Source organism: Gavialis gangeticus, unplaced genomic scaffold, assembly GCF_001723915.1.
Source record: "Gavialis gangeticus isolate Ggan-Ray unplaced genomic scaffold, GavGan_comp1, whole genome shotgun sequence".
Lineage (NCBI taxonomy): Eukaryota > Metazoa > Chordata > Crocodylia > Gavialidae > Gavialis > Gavialis gangeticus.
In genome coordinates, this window is record NW_017729032.1 from 4,481,423 (window position 1) to 4,498,784 (window position 17,362).

Genomic DNA, 17,362 nt, shown 5'->3' on the forward strand with positions numbered 1-17,362 from the left:
CTTTAAAAAAAAAAAAAAAAAAAGCCCTGCACTCATTGGATGCAGCAGCCACAATTGGGCCCTCTGGGACCTTGTGGCAGGGCCCCCCCGCACAGCACAAGGCAGTGGGGATCAGCGGGGATTGCCCCCCGCTGCCTGGCAGCCATGTAGCAGCTGCCCCATGGCACAGGTGTAGCACAGCTCAGCAGGATGCTGAGCGCTGCCCGCATCAGCGCTGGGAGCAGGGGCTATGCCCTGCTGCCACTCACCCCCTTCCGCCTGAAGCGAGCTGCGCCCACATCCCGTCTCCCCCTGCCCCGCCTGGGCAAGCAGCAGCAGGGCAGAGCACCCACTCCCAGTGCTGCCACGCCTGCATCCCATGCCCCCCTGTCCCCCTCCCTGAGTAACATGCCCACCTGCCCCGGCCGGGCAGTTTGTCCTAGCCCCAGCCCCAATCCCTCTCTCCCCCATGCCCCTTCCCTCCCTCCTCCCCCAACCCCAACAGACTTAACAGTTGGAGGCAGCTCTCAGCTGCCTGTTTAGTCTATGGCCGAATCTTTGAATGAGACAAATCTTTTCCAAAGCTTTTCCGAATCACTTCAGGTGCTTCAGATAGATTCGGAGCTTTTACTTGGTCTCCCAATTAGATTTAGATTTGGAGATTAGGTCCCCAAATTGGGCCAAATCTCCTCCAAATCGAATCAGTTACTGAAGCCTCATACAGTCCTAGTTGTCAGCTGACACTATGGCCCCTGGAACGTGTCTGCAATGAAGTCTGATGAAGTCAGTGGATCTTTGCACAGGTTCAGATTGCGCAAAGGGAGCTAAAATTAGATCTATGCTTTGATGCAATTTGTCTTCATTACACGGGGCCACACTGCCAAGTCAAAGGACTACAATTGCATGTGGCTGCTTAGAGAGATTGACCTTACAAGTGGGACACAAGCTTTTCCAGTGTACCAAGAGCTCTGTGCCAGGACCTCCTCTAATGGGGATAATATGCTTTCTCAGTTATTTAGACTGCAAGCTCTCCCGACAGGAACTGCGTCACTGAGCACTTGTAAAACACAAAACACAACAGGCCCAGATGTCTGCGAGACACCCAGGCAATACTGTAATACCAGCTGTGGACAAAATTGCTCCCCACAAAAACAAGCAGATTTGACATCTACCCTGTGACATTCGGTGCCCAAGAAACTAACCTTAGATTAATGCCCCAGCTGCACAGTCCAGGGGCTTTTGCAACAGGCTCAGAATCTGACCTGCTGCAAAGTACATTGCCAATCTTGAAGGGGAGCGACATTTTAGTTGGTTCATCCGGGTTTATAAGCAAGATCCATCCAAACTTCAGACCAATTCAGAGGCGGTGTGCCCAGCTCCCATATCTCACATGGCTCTTGCTATTTAAAATCTGCCTCGTTAAATCAGGCCCATCTACCTTGACCTCTCCCTGCCCAGAGGCAGCATGACTCTTATTTACAGTGCTCCCAGTCAGTGACTCTGGTGGTTACTTGGATATCCAAAGCCACGTTAGGAAACTTTAACTGGCTCCCTGCCCACCCAGAAGGCATCCTAATTCCATGTGCATGAGCACTTTTTGCCCGTGGTGCTCTAAACAGTGGGTTTATTTCTTCAGGCGGTTTTGTTTAGCTTGTGCTCCTCCAGGAAAATCAAGCTGGCTACATGCAGGGGAGAGGAGATGGAAAATGTACTGTAGAGCTAGTAGCTTCTCTCTCCAGCAGCTTGGCAGAGCTCATTTAAAAAGGGCCTAGACTGACAGCCCTGGAGACAGAAGTTCTTTTAAACTGGCTGACTAGGTCCAATGCAGCGCAGCAACACACACACATGGGAAGAGCTTATCTATGCACTTCTAAAGAACCCACCATGAAAGGGGCTAATTGCCAAACGTACCTTAACCCAGCCTGGAAAGATTTTACTGGGCTTTTTCCCTCTGCTTTTCTAGCCCTATGCAAAATAAGCATGGTAGGCATCCACATACGGCATAACCTACGTGGAGGGAAAGGCTGACAGCTAGGCAGGCCAGGGACACTCCACTGGGGGATGCAGAAGAGTGTAATCTGTCTGTGAGGTGCAATTTATATCAGGCCTGGCAGAGGAACACGGAGGAGAGGTCTAGCACTAGGGAACAGGGTGTCTCCCCCACACTTTATTTTACAAAGAGAAGTGGGGCACAAACCAGCATAGATAACTGAGTGGGGGATGCTCTAAAGGGATGTCCATAGCACAGCGGTTCTCAATCAGTTCCCTGGGCCTGCCCCCAGAAGCGCTGCATATGGGGTGTAAGAAACCGGGCAAATTAGCATGGGCAAAACTCAATTCTGGGGCACGTCTGCCAAAAGCACCATAAGGGAGCTAGGCTACAAATCTGTGCTCCGGGTCGGATGCGGGGAAGTGTGGGATGCAAACTATGAGAACCAATGCCCTAGTGCACAGTGCACGATGCTTGTCACATGCCTTCCTGCCACCTGATCCCCAGGAGAAAAAGGGGGTTCAGCCTTTGATTCTCCAAGGGGCCTCACAGCAAAGGGCAGCACATGCGTGTGCAACATGGGGTGCCCGTAGACATGCTGGGAGCCTGCTCTGTTACAGCCCGTCAGAGCAGACTTGATTAATCGAGTCTACTGAAGCATGCCAGCCTCTGCGTCTTGTGTATCAGTGTCCCCACATTTCAAAATGGGCAGCAGGGGCGCTTTAGCTAAAGCACATTGAATGAACTTTAATTAAAGCACCCCTACCACCTTTTGAAGCACAGGGAGGCTGATACACGAGACGCTACGGGTGCTTTAATTAGAGTGGTTCTTGGAGCCGCTCTAATTAAAGCGCCCCCCCCTCCCCTGCACAGCATGTGTAAAAATACCCCTGGAGCTTCATCAAAGCTTCCTAGTGTCACCCTCCAGATCATTCCCCTCCCCTACAACTCTTCTTCCAACCTGCAGGTTGTTGCAATATCAACATCAAGGCCGACCTGAAGCTGCTAACCAGGACACCTAGGTCAGCCACCAGCGGCTAACAGCCTGGAAAAGATTTAAACTGGGCATTCGGCACAGCTGAGAAGTACAACAAATCAACATGGAGCCAGGGTCCTCAGTCACTCAACAACAGGGGAAAATAGTTCTTGGTACCCAGACGCTACAGGGAACGGGGACATCCAGCCTATGGACTCTGTGAGCATTTCCTCAAGACTGGGGAGTAAAGCAGACAACAGATTGACTGCCTTTTTTCCCTCAAATATATTAATAATGGTAACCTCCACTTGCCATTTGCAGGGGGGAAAAAATTGTTTTTTCCAGCAGCTTCTCCCTCCGGGACAACACGAAGTGTCAGGAATAACAAGAGGACAGATTGTTAGCACAGTGACAGCATGTTGCTTTGCCAACAAAACAAGCTTTGGCAGAAGCACTGCACAGATTTTAATAACTAGAGTAATAAAAACAATGTTCTGAGTACAGATTCACTTCCTTTGCTCAGTGCGATCTCACCTGCTAAGAAATCAGACTACCACATTTTCACATTAATGGCTGGCTGGGTTCACTCGGGCCTAAGCACCTCTACATCCTCTCTCACAGCGATACCAAATGACACATAACATATGTCCCAGGCATCCTACTGCTGCACTGCACTTGCAGGGGCACAAGAAAGGAAGAAAAGGGGTTTTCCTTCTCTGTCCCAAAGGGGCAAATTGCAACTTCCCCATGGATACGTCTACATGTATGCTTTACTGTGGAATAGACTAATTAGCTCTGCAGTAAAGTGTTACTGTCTAAACATGCACTGGTATTAGGGCACACTAAAATTAATTAACTCCTCTGTAAGACAGTACTGTTGGGGACAGTACTATCTTGCAGTGGAGTCAGTAAGTGTGATTAAACATGCACGTAGACAGTGACCAGCAGAAGCAAACTGTACCCGGTAAACCCAGCCAGCCAGGGGCCAGACCCTTGGCTCCCACCTGCCCCTCCGCCTCCCAACACTGACACCCTCTGTGCCCCCTGCCACCCTCTGTGCCCCCTGCCAGCCTAGGGCTTCTCCACCCCAGCTCAAACTGCTGCAGTCCCAGGCACACATGTAGACGTTGCGCCCAGGAGCAGTTGACTCCAGCTTGAACTGCTCCGGAGCTTACTGTGTTGCATTAATTACATAGATGCACCCCCTTGTATCAAAGTGGGGAAAGTTCAGTACAACATTCGGGTGTCTATACTCACGCTCTAGGGTGGGGGCACTTTAATTAGAGCAGCTCTGAGAGCCACCCTAATTAAAGTGCCCAAAGCATCATGTGTATTCAGTGTCCCACACTTCAAAATGGTAGTGAGGCACTTGAACTCAAGCTTGCAGAACCCACAGCGATTTTGACATGCAGGGACACTAAATACACAAGATGCAGAGGCTGTTGAAGGGCGCTAATTAGCATGCTCCAACAGACTCACAGCAGACGTGATTAATTGAGTCTGCTTTAATGCATGCTAATTACCACACATCGCAGAGACGTCCATCACATGTATACATGCCCCTTTTTTTTCCATACTAAGATCAGAGATGGGCCCAAACACTGAATATAGATTCAAAAGCTCTCTCAAAGTTAGGGGAAAGTAAGGCCCTCTCCGTGATGGGACAGCAGTGAGGGAGCCTGAGAGGGGGAGCTGTTGTACTTGAGAGGTAAGCAAGCTCTCGGAGAGCACGCACACACTGTTTTCTATGAATATCTGTCTCATGCAGAGAGCTCTGTGCGTTAATAAAGTGACACCATTTATTGCCATCACCACAGCAGCAATTTGGATCTTTATTTGAAACACGCTGCATTCAGCCCTGCTGCTTACAGCCATGAAGCGCATTATGTGTTCGAAGCTGTTGCAAAATTCCCTGAGCACACGGGGTGCCTGTAGACATGCCGGGAGGCTGCTCTGTTACAGCACGTCAGAGCAAACTTGATTAATCGAGTCTGCTGGAGCGTGCTAATTAGCAGCTAGTCTCTGCATCTCATGCAACAGTGTCCCTGGACTTCAAAATGGGCAGTGGGGGGGCTTTAACTAAAGCTTAAACTAAAGCTTCAGTTCAAGCATCCTGCTGCCATTTTGAAGTGCAAGGTCGCTGATACACAAGACACTGTGGGTGCTTTAATTAGAGCGGCTCTTGGAGCTGCTCTAATTAAAGCACTTTCCCACCCCCCCAAGCACATGTAAAAGCACCCCTGGAGCTTTGCTAAAGCTTCCTAGTGTCATCCCCCAGATCATTTCCCGCCCCCGCCACAACTCTTCTCCCAACCTGCAGGCTGTTGCAATATCAACGCTTACTCAACTGTATCCTCCCAATAAAAGGGGAATATTGGTTGCATCCATATGTGCTGTGTATGTGCATGGGGGTGGGAAGAGGAGTAAAAGTCAAAGAAAAGATAAGACCTCCCTGAGAAGAATGCAGTTAATCATCGACAGCGGTTCGGTCAGATCTTGTGGGCTTTTAATGGTTTGGTTACATCAAAAGACATTTATGGATTGGATACCAATAAAATCTACCTGGTACACTGAAAAAACCAGGCTGGATTTTATTTTGTAGACCTGTTTACACTGCTGGACACCAATGTCACTTCTACAAAAAAGATCCACTTTTATGAATGCAGTAAATTAACTAATAATAAAAGTCATTTGAGTCTAGTGCCTTACATTCCAGCAACAGAGAGTTTACAGGAAAAACTGAAAGGAAACATATATGCATTTTTAGGTCAGAATGACAGTTACCATAGTTTTTGCATGTTTTAGAAAGACTTTAAATAGATTAAATATATTGTTTAGCTATATTTTGGGTGTCTAGAATACCCCACACTTGAAAAAAGCAAGCCAGCATTAAATGCAAAATGATTTTAATGTTGTTTTATGCACCTTTGAAAAACCAAATGAATACCAACAAAAAACTTACCACTGTATTTGATGAATTATAATCTTCTGCAGATTTATCTGAAACAGAGAAACAGATACCACTGCAATTATGATGAGTGATTTGCAATGCAACCATGCCTAGAGGCCCAGGCTGCAATAAGCTGTGGCAAGAACTGCAGAAACATAGTAAACTGCTGTGGGGAAAGGAATTATCCCCATCTTAGGGAGGGTGAACCCCAGCGCAGGGTGATGAAGGGGTCTAAGAGTTTGGTCCAGGAAAGGGCTAATGACATTTTAGCCAGCACCTGTTTCCTGGCCAGGCAGGAGGTTTTTGCAGACCAGATGCTGGGACCCAGGTGCGCCCACTTCCAGTGAGCTGTGAATACTCTGAAACTGTGCCCATTGCACCACAATGGAGGGCTGGGTAGAGGGTGCCTCCGTGCCTACCCTGCTTCCAGCCGGGTGGGTAAGACAGTCCTGACTGCTTTGAGTCCTACTCTGAAGCACCTAAAGCTCCGCATCCAGTGTACAGGGAGTCTGGACACTTGCCTCAGTGCTCTGGACACCACTCCAGGGCCACGCGCAGCACTAATTCCTTGCACTCCAAGAAAGCCTGGACAGATTACAAGGCACTGTTCACTGTCTTCCCAACCAGGTTCAACAAGCGTCCCAACTATTCCAGCCCTTTGCAATCCCTATGCGCAGCCATGTGGAGAGAAGCAGAAGCTGATGGAGCCCAGAACCAAATTAATCATTTCAAATCCAATTCAGTTTAAGAGAACAGGAGGTCATTTTGTCAAGAAGTCTGACTATGTGGAGTTGCTGCCCACAAGCGATCTACGGCTTGGAGCTCCTGCAGGCTCTTGATGTGCCAAGAGGGTTTTCTTGAGGGAATAAGATGTGCAAAGGATTTCCCCAAGCCAGCTGCCATCCTGTACAATAAAAATCTAACACTCTGCAAGCACAATCAGGGCAAGCTCTTCCCTGCTGTTAGGGGTGCAATTCCCCAGAGGCATCAGTGCAACTGAAACTGAGCCAGTGCCTTCATTCATATGCACAAAGTACTAGAAACCCTGTCAGCGCAATGAGGAGACCCCATCATGAACAGGGACCGCTGAGCAATGCAGACTCATGTGACAATCTTGTCCATTGTAGCCAGGGGTGTCAAACTCATCTGGCCCCACGGGCGGGTCCAGATGGCACCCATAGACCAGATCCAGCATGTGTCCTGGAGCAGCTGGAAAGGATGCCACGTGCAGCGCAGCTCCAGATGTGCTGGTCCACTGCTCTGGGGCCGCACTGCATGCAGCAGCCGTTCTGGGGCTCCAGGACTCAAGTTGGAGTGAATGACACATGCAGCGCAGTCCCAAAATCCTGGAGCAGCCACCACGTGGAGTGCAGTGCCAGAGCGGCAAAATGACCTGCCGATCCCTCCATCGTTCTGGGATGCAGCTGCTGTAGGAGCTGTGGCCAGCACGTGGGGCTCTCCAGCCACCTGCTGTCAACTCTGAGACCCATGGGCAGCACCCGGGGCAGAAAACATGGCTCCATGAACCAGATCTTTGACACCCCTTATCTAAGCAGTCAAAGGGGAGGGAATGGGCCACTGAGCATGGTTCTCAGATGTGCGGCAAGGAGGAGTGGTGACCAGACAAACCTCGCCGGTGCCTCTTCGTCAAAAGCCTATTCTGTGCTAAAAGAAATCCCACAAAGAGCTCTTGGCAAAACCACATTCCCTGGGTCTCACCATACTAATAGTTTCAAAGTCCCCATTCCCCCATATCCATGCAGCTACATCTTAAAACCAAGCTAGTGTAAAATGTGATAACTGCTTCCCAAAGGGACTCTTCTCACCAAGACCACAACACCAGAGCTCTGCGACCCACTTACCAGTGTTAATCCGCAAGGCACTACATGTTTTGGGATCTGCCCAGCTGACACCTCTTCTGTTTCACACCCAGATCTGTCCAAGTGATTACCAGATTCTTGGGCTAGACTTCAAAGGAAGGGGGCTGTTCGCTGTGCCGAGACTCACCTGCCTTGCCTTTGTAAAAGTGACTCTTCAAATTGATTTTAAATGCCTGGGGCTACCAGGAAGCCTAGTTAAACAGTAGAATAAGATTGACCACCTACCCGTGAAACTCATGTACTTCTGGCTGTTGGAGATCTTCTTGGAGTTGTAAAATTCGAGCACATCGAGCACAGCTTGGGGATTTTTCTTCTGCTCCGATTTGGTGATGTTTGATGTCTGCAGTAACCGAGCCCATTGCTCTGGCATACCCTGGGGGAGATGTTTCAGGCAGTTACCACCAGCCTATTCACATCAAGAATATTTAAAACCTGGAGGTGTGCAACATTTAGTTCTCTCACTCAAGCTCAAGGAGATTATTGACAGCATCTGAATGAGGGGAAAGCCTGGTGGACCAACAACTTACTTGCCTCTCAAGGGGCAAGGTTTGAAGCCTTAATTGTGACCCTGCAAAATGATCCACATTGGCAAACCCTCTGCACCATCCACTTCCATGCCAGTGGAGCTATGGTGCCACTCAATGCTTCCTGGTACTATTGCAATGCGCTGTCTTGACTGGGAGGAAACTGGGCTTGATGGCCCAGGTAACCCTTCCCAGTCCCATGTTCCTGTCTCATTGGTCGTGATGGTAGAGGAGTTCTAACGGCATCTTATGGAGAAGTTCATCCCAAATAGTAAAAACAGAATTTCACCACAGAAATGTCTTCAGCTACCAGCAAGATAAGCCTGGGGACCCCAGCCCAGCCCTGACATTTGTCAGCAGTCAACACTAGACCACTTGATATTCCTATTTGTTGCTACTTCAGCGTCCCAGGTACCAGAATCCCTACTCCAGAGATTTTGACCCCACTCATTAAAAGACTGATGGATCTACCAGTCAGCTGCTTTGCCTGACTGCTTCATCTTGGCTAGCTGATGAGTACCACAGGCAGCCATGCACAGTGTGACTGTGAGCAAGAATAGAGCGAGGGCACCCAGGGGCCCTGGAAGTGAAGCTTATTAAAGAGAGAAAGCCAAACACGATTATCCTTGCAAACTACTTGTGTGGTGCCGCTGCTGTTCAATCCTATCTCACAATCAAATTCAGAACCAAGCATGATCAAATGTGATCTCGTCTCCCCAGTGATTTGTACAGAAGTTAAAAAAAAAAGGAATAAATTGAAATCACTGTCAGCCTTCAGAGATCACGTCCTACACACTAGCATGGGCATTTGCAGCTGCCTGCCTCCTAAGAAGAGATCGGGAGTTCAGAGAAGACATGGCTCTAACAAGAAGAGATTGATCATTTCTATTCTGTGAAAAAGCTGTGTCGCTCCCCACTACACCAGGAAGTGGAAAACTTACCTGTAGTCCAGCCTTCTGGAATATATTAGTGCCAAGTTTGAACAGGCCAAACTTCAAGTAGCCTGGCTCTCTACCACGTGGGAATCTGTGGCCTATATTTTGTAAGAGGTTCAGCTCAGTGATTATCAGGGTCCCTTCAAATACTACTTTAGGTACGTTTAATATGCCCCGATCCTCCAACAACAAGCACGACCATGCAATTCTCTACTTACCGTGAATTCTCCCGTGACAGCATCAAACCCAACGTGAATCGTGTGCTCGAAATCTGAAGGGAGGGATATCTCTGGTCGTTCTTTCTCCTTCTTCTTATTGGCTGTCAGCGAGGAAAGCAAAATCCATCAAGAACAAAAAGCCTTCCCCAGCAGCTCATAGGTCCCTGTGAAACCAAACCCTACCACAAATGAAGAACCCTGTGAGTAGCCCACGCGCTTAAGCCACAAGTGAACTTTAATATTTCATCTGAATCGAAAGCAGCTGGTCAACGTACCACATCATTCAGTCTAATACAGCGGTGCTCAACCTTTGCACAGGCTGGATGAGTGGCACAGGACCCGTCTGTGGGCCAAATCATTCGTGGGGTCAGTGTGCAGGACAGGCCCCATGCTGCCCCAGTCCCACACATTGGTATCAGGCCCCAGGCAACCCCGGCCATCTGGCCCACAGCCTGGGGGTTGAGCACCCCTAATCTAGTACAGCATAATGCAGGTAAGATAGCACGGGCCAACTCTTCAGAGAGGCTCAGCACCAGTCAGGACCAGATTTTCAGGGGGACATATTGAGTGGACATTGGGTAAAAGCTCTCTGAGAATCAGACCAGAAACAACAGCTATTGGGTGCTGAGCATTATTGAAAATGTGTCCCATTTACTCCAGATGAACCAGGGGTAGGAACAACTGGACACATTTACAGCAGTTGAACAAATCTGGCACAGAGCAAAACCAGTTTAAAAACCATCACCAATCCATCCCAAAACAACAGAGCTGTTTAACATCACCTACTCATACACTGCTATTAGCAAAAGATAAAAGTTGTCTATACTGCGTATGTCCATACTGGAGATCAAAAAGATCATTTGGCAAATACTGGCTCTCGTCAAATACCCCCTCCACCTAAGTGATTAAAAAAACAGAACAATTCAAGGCAATCACGTTATGCGTGCAAATAATCTTCTCCGACAATCAATTAAGAAAATATGATTTAATATTATTAGGGGTGCACTGATAAAGGTTTTCTTGGCCGATACCGAGCAGATATGCAGCCCAGCAGCTTGGAGAGTAGCGTCCAGCTGGTAAGTCAGGGGGAAGGAGACTGAAGGGGTGGGGGAAAAGCAGATCGAGGCCCCCATGGTGAGGGAAGGAGTGGGGCAGGGGCTGCCCAGCTGGGGCGAGGCAGAGCTGCGGGCCACTTGTCCAAGAGGCAGAGCGAGTGGGGAGTGGGGTGGCTCCCCGCCACTGTGCTCACCCCAAGTGAGGCATGGGGGGGCATGTCCCCTCTGGATTTGTGTGTGGGGTGAAGGCAGGCTGCCTGCTATGGGCTCAGGTCCAGAGGTTGCACCAGCCTCTTCACAGCACAGGGCTGGGCTCGAGGTGGGCAGGAGCAGGACAGGTGGCAGCGGCACTAGAGGGGGGCTTGCGGGGCTATTGCCACCCCAAAGTTCCCTGCAGCCTCCCCCCATAGCCGCTGCTCCCCCTGCCACTGCTCGCTCCACACAGCTGAGCTTACCCCGAGTGCAGCCCCAGCCCACCCCACCAGGAAGAGGCCAACACAGCTCCTGGCCCTAAGCCCACAGCAGGCAGCCCGCCCTTGCCCCATGCAAAAATCTGGGGACCACATGCCCCCCATGCCTCCCCTAGGGGTGCAAGCAGCAGCAGGGAGCCGCCCTGCACCCCCCAAATGAGCAGCCCATGGCTCCACCTTGCATCCTGCCCCAGCCCTACTTCCTCCCTCACCATGGGGGCCTCAATCTGCACCCCCCATACCCCTTTCCTCCCCCACACCTTCCCCCAGACAGACTTAACAGCCAGATGCTGCTCTCCAAACTACCAGGCTGCACTTCTTGCCCCATGCATGCTGCAGCTGCACACATACACGCAGCGTTTATCAGTGACATTATCAGCTACACCAACCAAAAAAAGCCAATTGCTGATAATATTAATTTTCCCATTATCAGTGCCAATCCAATACGCGATCAATATATCAGTGCACCTCTAAATATTATCGCCAAACAAGTTTAAAACCATGTGCCGAAACTAAAGAATCTACCAAGTTGGTTCTGACCAAATCATTTGAAAGCACAACAGAAGCACAACACACTATTTCAGGATGGCAACAAAATGGGAACTGTGGGTAAAACAGAGGAACAACAGGCAGGAAAGAGCAGAAATAATTAAACTCTGAGATTCTTGGAATCAATTTTTTAAAAACATACTGACATCATCCCTGGGGAGTCTAACAAAGCCCTACCAATTATATAATACATTTTATGCATTTTACTTTTAAAACATACTGTTCTCTGCAAACTGGAGTGAGGGTTGGATGCGCTGATCAAATTGGATGACTTCAGCATTTTTGGTACAGATAGGGAGAGTGAATAACCAGGGCACAAGCAGGAGTCGGTCCTAAATTGCTTATTTTCCCACCGTTATCTTGTCTGTCTATAGACTAAATCCAGACATTCAAAAAGCTTGAAACAGAATCAATCCAAGTTACGTGATGTTGTTACATGATTTTCTGTAAGTGGCACAGTTTAGATCGGTAGTGAACAAAACACATGTGCCCTTTGGTGGGAAAGGTAAATCTTAGACCAGGTTCCACCATTTTTAAACCAATCTATACATGTCGAACTTCTGGTTCATCACCGGTTTCCAATCACTTATACCAGTAAAAGTGTAATCTCTGTACTTGGCCAAAGGGTAGTTCTTTTATGACAGACTTTCCCCCAATACAGGGGCTTTTCAATATGCATAGCACCAAAATGTAGTTTTTTTTAAAACTCCATATATCCTAAAAAGCCACTATTCTATTCCCCACATTGCAACCATTTAAAGCATTTTTCAAGTGAAACTAGGTGGAAATACTTGAATCTTGTGGCTTTAGAGGGCCACATTCTGCTCTCCATTATACCCATAGCAATCTAGTGCAATGTCACTGATATAAATAGAGTGATTCCAAGTTATACTGAACTGATGTAACTGCAGAATATCATGCCTGGAGGATTTGACTAAAGCCAGAAAAGAAATCACACATAGGCTTTATTGGAGCATGCACAAAATAATGGTGGCTTTTGTGAAGGGAGGAATAAAAGAAACAGATGAAGCAGAGGAGGAGCCAGCAGAGAGGGAAGCTGGGAAGGACCAGAAACACCAGCTGGTTACCAGATGTTGAACATCTGCAGCAGGCAGGACAGCAGCTGTATCCAGCAAAAGGCAGAGAAAACTGCATGTTGCCAACAAGGGATAGAAAAGAGAGAGACACTGCTAAGAACCGTGCTAAGACAACCCAAACCCTTTAGATCAGATCTTAAAACCAGTCTGAAGGAGGACGGGCTGCAAAAGACCTAAGGAGCATTATGCCATTTACCACCCAAAATTAATAGTCCAGGACTCTTCATGCCTCTGTGTTTGGACCTACTGAATTTGGACCTACTTATGCAGGTGCATTTAGCACCCAGATTCCACATCTGCTGGGGTAAAACTTCTCACTAATCAGCGACCCCGGCATGCCTTCTCAGACAGCATAACGAATTCTGTCTTGATGACTCCCGCAGCTGCTTACAAATTCAGATTAAACACAAAAATGCATATTCAAGAAGCAGCCTCACATAAGCAGCGCTGCAGCTTGGATGTGCCTCAGTTACATCAAATGATATGCGTGGTTTTCAATCAAGAATGAATAATGCAACTGCACCTGCACTGACGATTTCATTCTTTTTCTGTGTGTAGCTCACAGGCAGAAACGAAACCGAGACTGGAGCTGGACGTGCTTGATGATGAATGAGCTGATCAGGCTTCCTGCACCTCAGACTTCAGCCAGAATCCTTGGGGTACCTACCTACCTCCAGCGAGCAACCATGCAAGCTCATGGCTTTAGTCTTTGGTCTTTCTTCCAGGTATCTTCTTCCTATTGCTTATCATGTCATATCTCAAGTTATATTCAGAGCTCTGGGACAGATACTGTGGTTTGCAGTCTAACCTCCAAGTTCGTGCTACTGCCAGCAGGAATAATGTCATGTTGCTTTCGACTGGTCCTACACAGCCCCAGCCTGCAACTTTGGATGCTGTAAAAATACCTAAACATGCCTGGATTTAGTAAACCAGCACTCAAATGCTTAAAATATTCTTATCTGATTCCAAGCATGTGCGTGCTAAGGAGGCTTTTGATCAAATCTAAGAGGCTGATTGCAAAGCCTAATGCATTAAAATGTTAACATTGTCATTGCTTTTTGTTGTAGGTGTTGGATAGCACAGCCTGAGTTACAAACTAAGTCCCCCACTATCACCAGGCCACGTCCTGGGGTGGACAGCTCCAGACAACATCCCAATAGCCCTGTCCCCTAAATCGCATCACGCCTTAGTCCCAAGAGGTCCAGAGGATTCACAGCTCCCTTGGAAATCAGCACAGCTGCTGGTGCTTAGATCCATTTACCATTAAATCTGTGCCCTTTTAACTATTCAGTTAGAGCTGAAGTTGTACCACCCAGTGCTTCCTGGAGCAGAAGAGCTACCCCCATGACACAAAGCTATTCTAACCCCAAACTCCACCCCGAACAGCTCCAGGTTCACTTACCAAAACCTGCAAATCATCCTACGGCCTGATCTGCTTGGCTCTGTTTTGCTTCAGAAAGCTGTGCTCCGGATACAGACCCATAAGAAGACTATGTCTATGCCGCATTAAGTCACGCTCTGCAGAGCTAGCCAAACTGCCCCAGGTCTCAGAAACTGTACAGCCACATTCTGTGCAGCTCTCCCCTCAAGGCTAGTTGCCCTGTGAAAACACAGGGAATACAAGTCCAGGGAGAGTGCTGAGCTAACCATGATTATGCCATTTCTAGTATCGAAGTAGGCTCATCAGAGCTTGTTTTAGGTAAGTGGACATGTCATCCCAATGGACCATGAAAGGGCACAGTGTTTCCACCAAATGAGCATTTCCATGTTCTTCATGGACTAAGCAGTATGAGCTACCTAAATATTCTTCTTATTTATGTGACTTCCCCAGGTGTTCACACTGCTCAGACAGTCAGCCTTGCCTTTTAAACCTGGAAAACATCTGTTTTGCCTATAAAGCTTAGCCTTTGTGGGCCAGCACTCATCTGAGGCAGCCAAGGACTGGTGCAGATCTCAGGGATTACCAAGACCTCTTATTCTGTTTTGTGCTAGTTTATATGGGCAGATGTGAAAGGGAACAGAAAAGGAGGACCCCGATATCTAATTCCAGTACTTGACCCTACCAATACCTGCCAATGACAATTCCTTAACCAAAGAAGTCCACTGAGAAACACTTTCCACTGGCCCAGCATTTAGTATTTGGTACTGTTCTCATCGTACGGCAGGGCTGAGCAGCCGGAGACCCCACGCCACGCTGGTCACAGGCCATGGGCCACATGCTATGCAAGCTCCCCAGGACCACCCAGCATAGACAGCACTAGCTCCCCTGCACCACCAAGCTTAGCAGGACCCTCCATCTGCTCTGCCCTGCCCCAGAATAAGCCATGTCTGCCACAGCAGCCATAAGAACTGGACAGCCCTGCTGTATAGCAACCACAACACTACAAAGAAACATCACTAGTCTTGCATTCATATCTCACATGCAGCTCCGCTCACTCTCACCATTGAACGACTCATTTTCCATTGACGTTGCCCGTGCTTTTCGTGGTGCTTGATAAGTAGAGGCTGCCTTAAGGAGGTATAGGAAACCAGCCCTCAGTACAGAGCAGACAGGGACAGGGTGCTGTGGAGATGGCACCATATTTTCCCACATACAACATTCCCCAAAATATAATACACACCTTATTTTTGAAAAGCAGAATAAAGAAAAAAGATCCTCCTTTGTAGTTACTGGGTGCGTCTACATGTTTATTAATGAGCTGTAGTTACTGTGCATTAAGTTTAGTACTTGGCTAGCCAAATACTAAATCAATGCGTAGTAACTCACACTACTGCACAGTAGCCTCAGCACATGGGTTTTTTCAGATGCTAATTGTACAGTCGCCTAAAACTACTGCACTAGGCATATTAGCATGGGTTTTGCCTAACACAATACTGTGCAGTGTTATTAGGCTATTGCACAGTTAGCATCTCATGTAAATGCAGCAGCTAGAGAGAAGAGCCTGCTCATTGGTCTGCTTCCTAGGAGTTGCACGCAGCTTATAATTGGCAAAAACTGTTCTTACTGTATTTCTCATCTTGTGCACTAAAATTTCCAGGAGTTGATTTTTTAAGGGGGAAGTGCATGTGTAGTACGTGAAAACATATACCAGTTTCCTTCACAGCAGCTTTACAAATCTGAATCTTCACCATTCTGAGCATGGAGAGCAGGAAGAAATCATAGGACTAAATTAATAACCAGAACAAAGGAGTCCAACACCCTACTGTAAGAGTGAAAGCACAGATAACCATACATATAAAATCTAGAGAAAGAGCCACTGATGTAGTAGTCAGATGCCAGGGTGCTGGGCACACTATCAATCCCTAGAGAAGCAGAGAGATCATGTATTATAAAGGACAAGGTTCCCTAAAATAGGTTATAGCTATAAAAGGAAATAGTACAGATTAAGGACTGGAAAACATCTTCTATCATTTCAAGTGATTCACATGATAAATGTGCAGTCTTTAAAATATCCTAATGGTAGAAATTAAATTTGCATGTACGGGACATAGCTCTTTCCCCATTTCCATCTATTCTCTTCTCCATTACAGCAGGAGTTCCTTCAACATGGAGGAAATTAGGCGATAAATTATACCAATGGATTTTTTGTAGTAGTGGGTAGATGATGTCCACCTCAACATTTTAAAATAGAACAAAATGACAGATCACATCTGAACCATTCAGCAATTCAGGGCAAAGACAAGGTAGCAACATATAACAGGCCTGGTGGGAGATGGCCCTTCAGGCACACTTGTACTGTACTAGTCTGCTCTCAGTGTCACAACCACAGCAGGCCAAGGCTTCCTTTAGCTGCAACAGTTGCAACTAGGAAAAGTCACTTCAGACAACCGCTGAAAAGGAGGGCCAATTCCCTGTTTCCCGGGACAGTCACTTAATGTCATCTTCATAGTATACACACTCCCCTCACACACCGATCGCATGATAAACAGAAACGGGAAGGGAAGAATGGCAAGAGAACGTGGTTAATTATTAGGAAAATAGATTTCCAAAGCACAACCACATATTTCCAACATGACCAATACAGTTTCATATTCAACAAATAGTACGTGTCCTGAATGAGCCTCCAAAGAGTCATTAGGATCACTTCCCAGCCAAAGACTCACGCTTAGCATCATGCAGAAAGGGAGTTTATGGAAGGAAATAAAAAATATATCAAACTACTGTACTTTTATCTCCCGGTAAGATTGATCGGTAAAATCGGTCTCTCTTTTTCTTTTCTTCAGGATTGGGAGGCAAAGGCTTCGAGCCGTGGTTTAAAGAGCCGGTGTCTTTGCTTCCAGATCCGATCATAGTGCTGGTGTTTCTCATTGGCGGGGCAGGAGGTTTGTCTTCTGTTTCAATACCATTATTGGACATCTTCAGCTGAAGAAGCTGTCACTGGGGATCAAGAAAGAGAATCAGTCATCCCTTTTGTGATTGTAGCTAGAAAGTGCACAAACTGATCCTTCAAACCAGCCACCCATGAGTCAGTCCTGTCTCGCAGCTCAACTACAGATCACCAACTTGCATGCAATATTTCTTTTAGCAAGCAAAGTGTGGTCCCACAGCAACGTTCCCTTTGTATTAATACGCAGCTAAGAATTCAGGTTTAGGAAACTTAACACTAAATCTGTCCAAAATTTATTTCCAATGTCAAGACCAAGTTTAAATGCTCTTTGTTTTATTGCTTTGGGACATTTCCTTTCATCAGGCTACATCCCCCAAATGCACACAGTAATTCAAGTTAACAGTCCCTTTA

General features: G+C 47.4%; 1 protein-coding gene across 1 annotated transcript in view; it reads right to left on the reverse strand.

The window, feature by feature from the left end:
* Window positions 1-17,001, reverse strand: part of PAK1 (p21 (RAC1) activated kinase 1) — a 51,705-nt gene extending 34,704 nt beyond the window's left edge. The window contains exons 1-4 of the mRNA XM_019523765.1: window positions 16,791-17,001; window positions 9,453-9,553; window positions 8,001-8,148; window positions 5,908-5,945 (exon numbers count right to left, since the gene is read on the reverse strand). Of these exons, the coding sequence (XP_019379310.1) occupies window positions 5,908-5,945; window positions 8,001-8,148; window positions 9,453-9,553; window positions 16,791-16,980 (477 nt within the window). The 5' untranslated portion in view covers window positions 16,981-17,001. The remainder of the gene's footprint in view (window positions 1-5,907; window positions 5,946-8,000; window positions 8,149-9,452; window positions 9,554-16,790) is intronic.
* Between the last annotated feature and the right edge of the window lie 361 nt (window positions 17,002-17,362).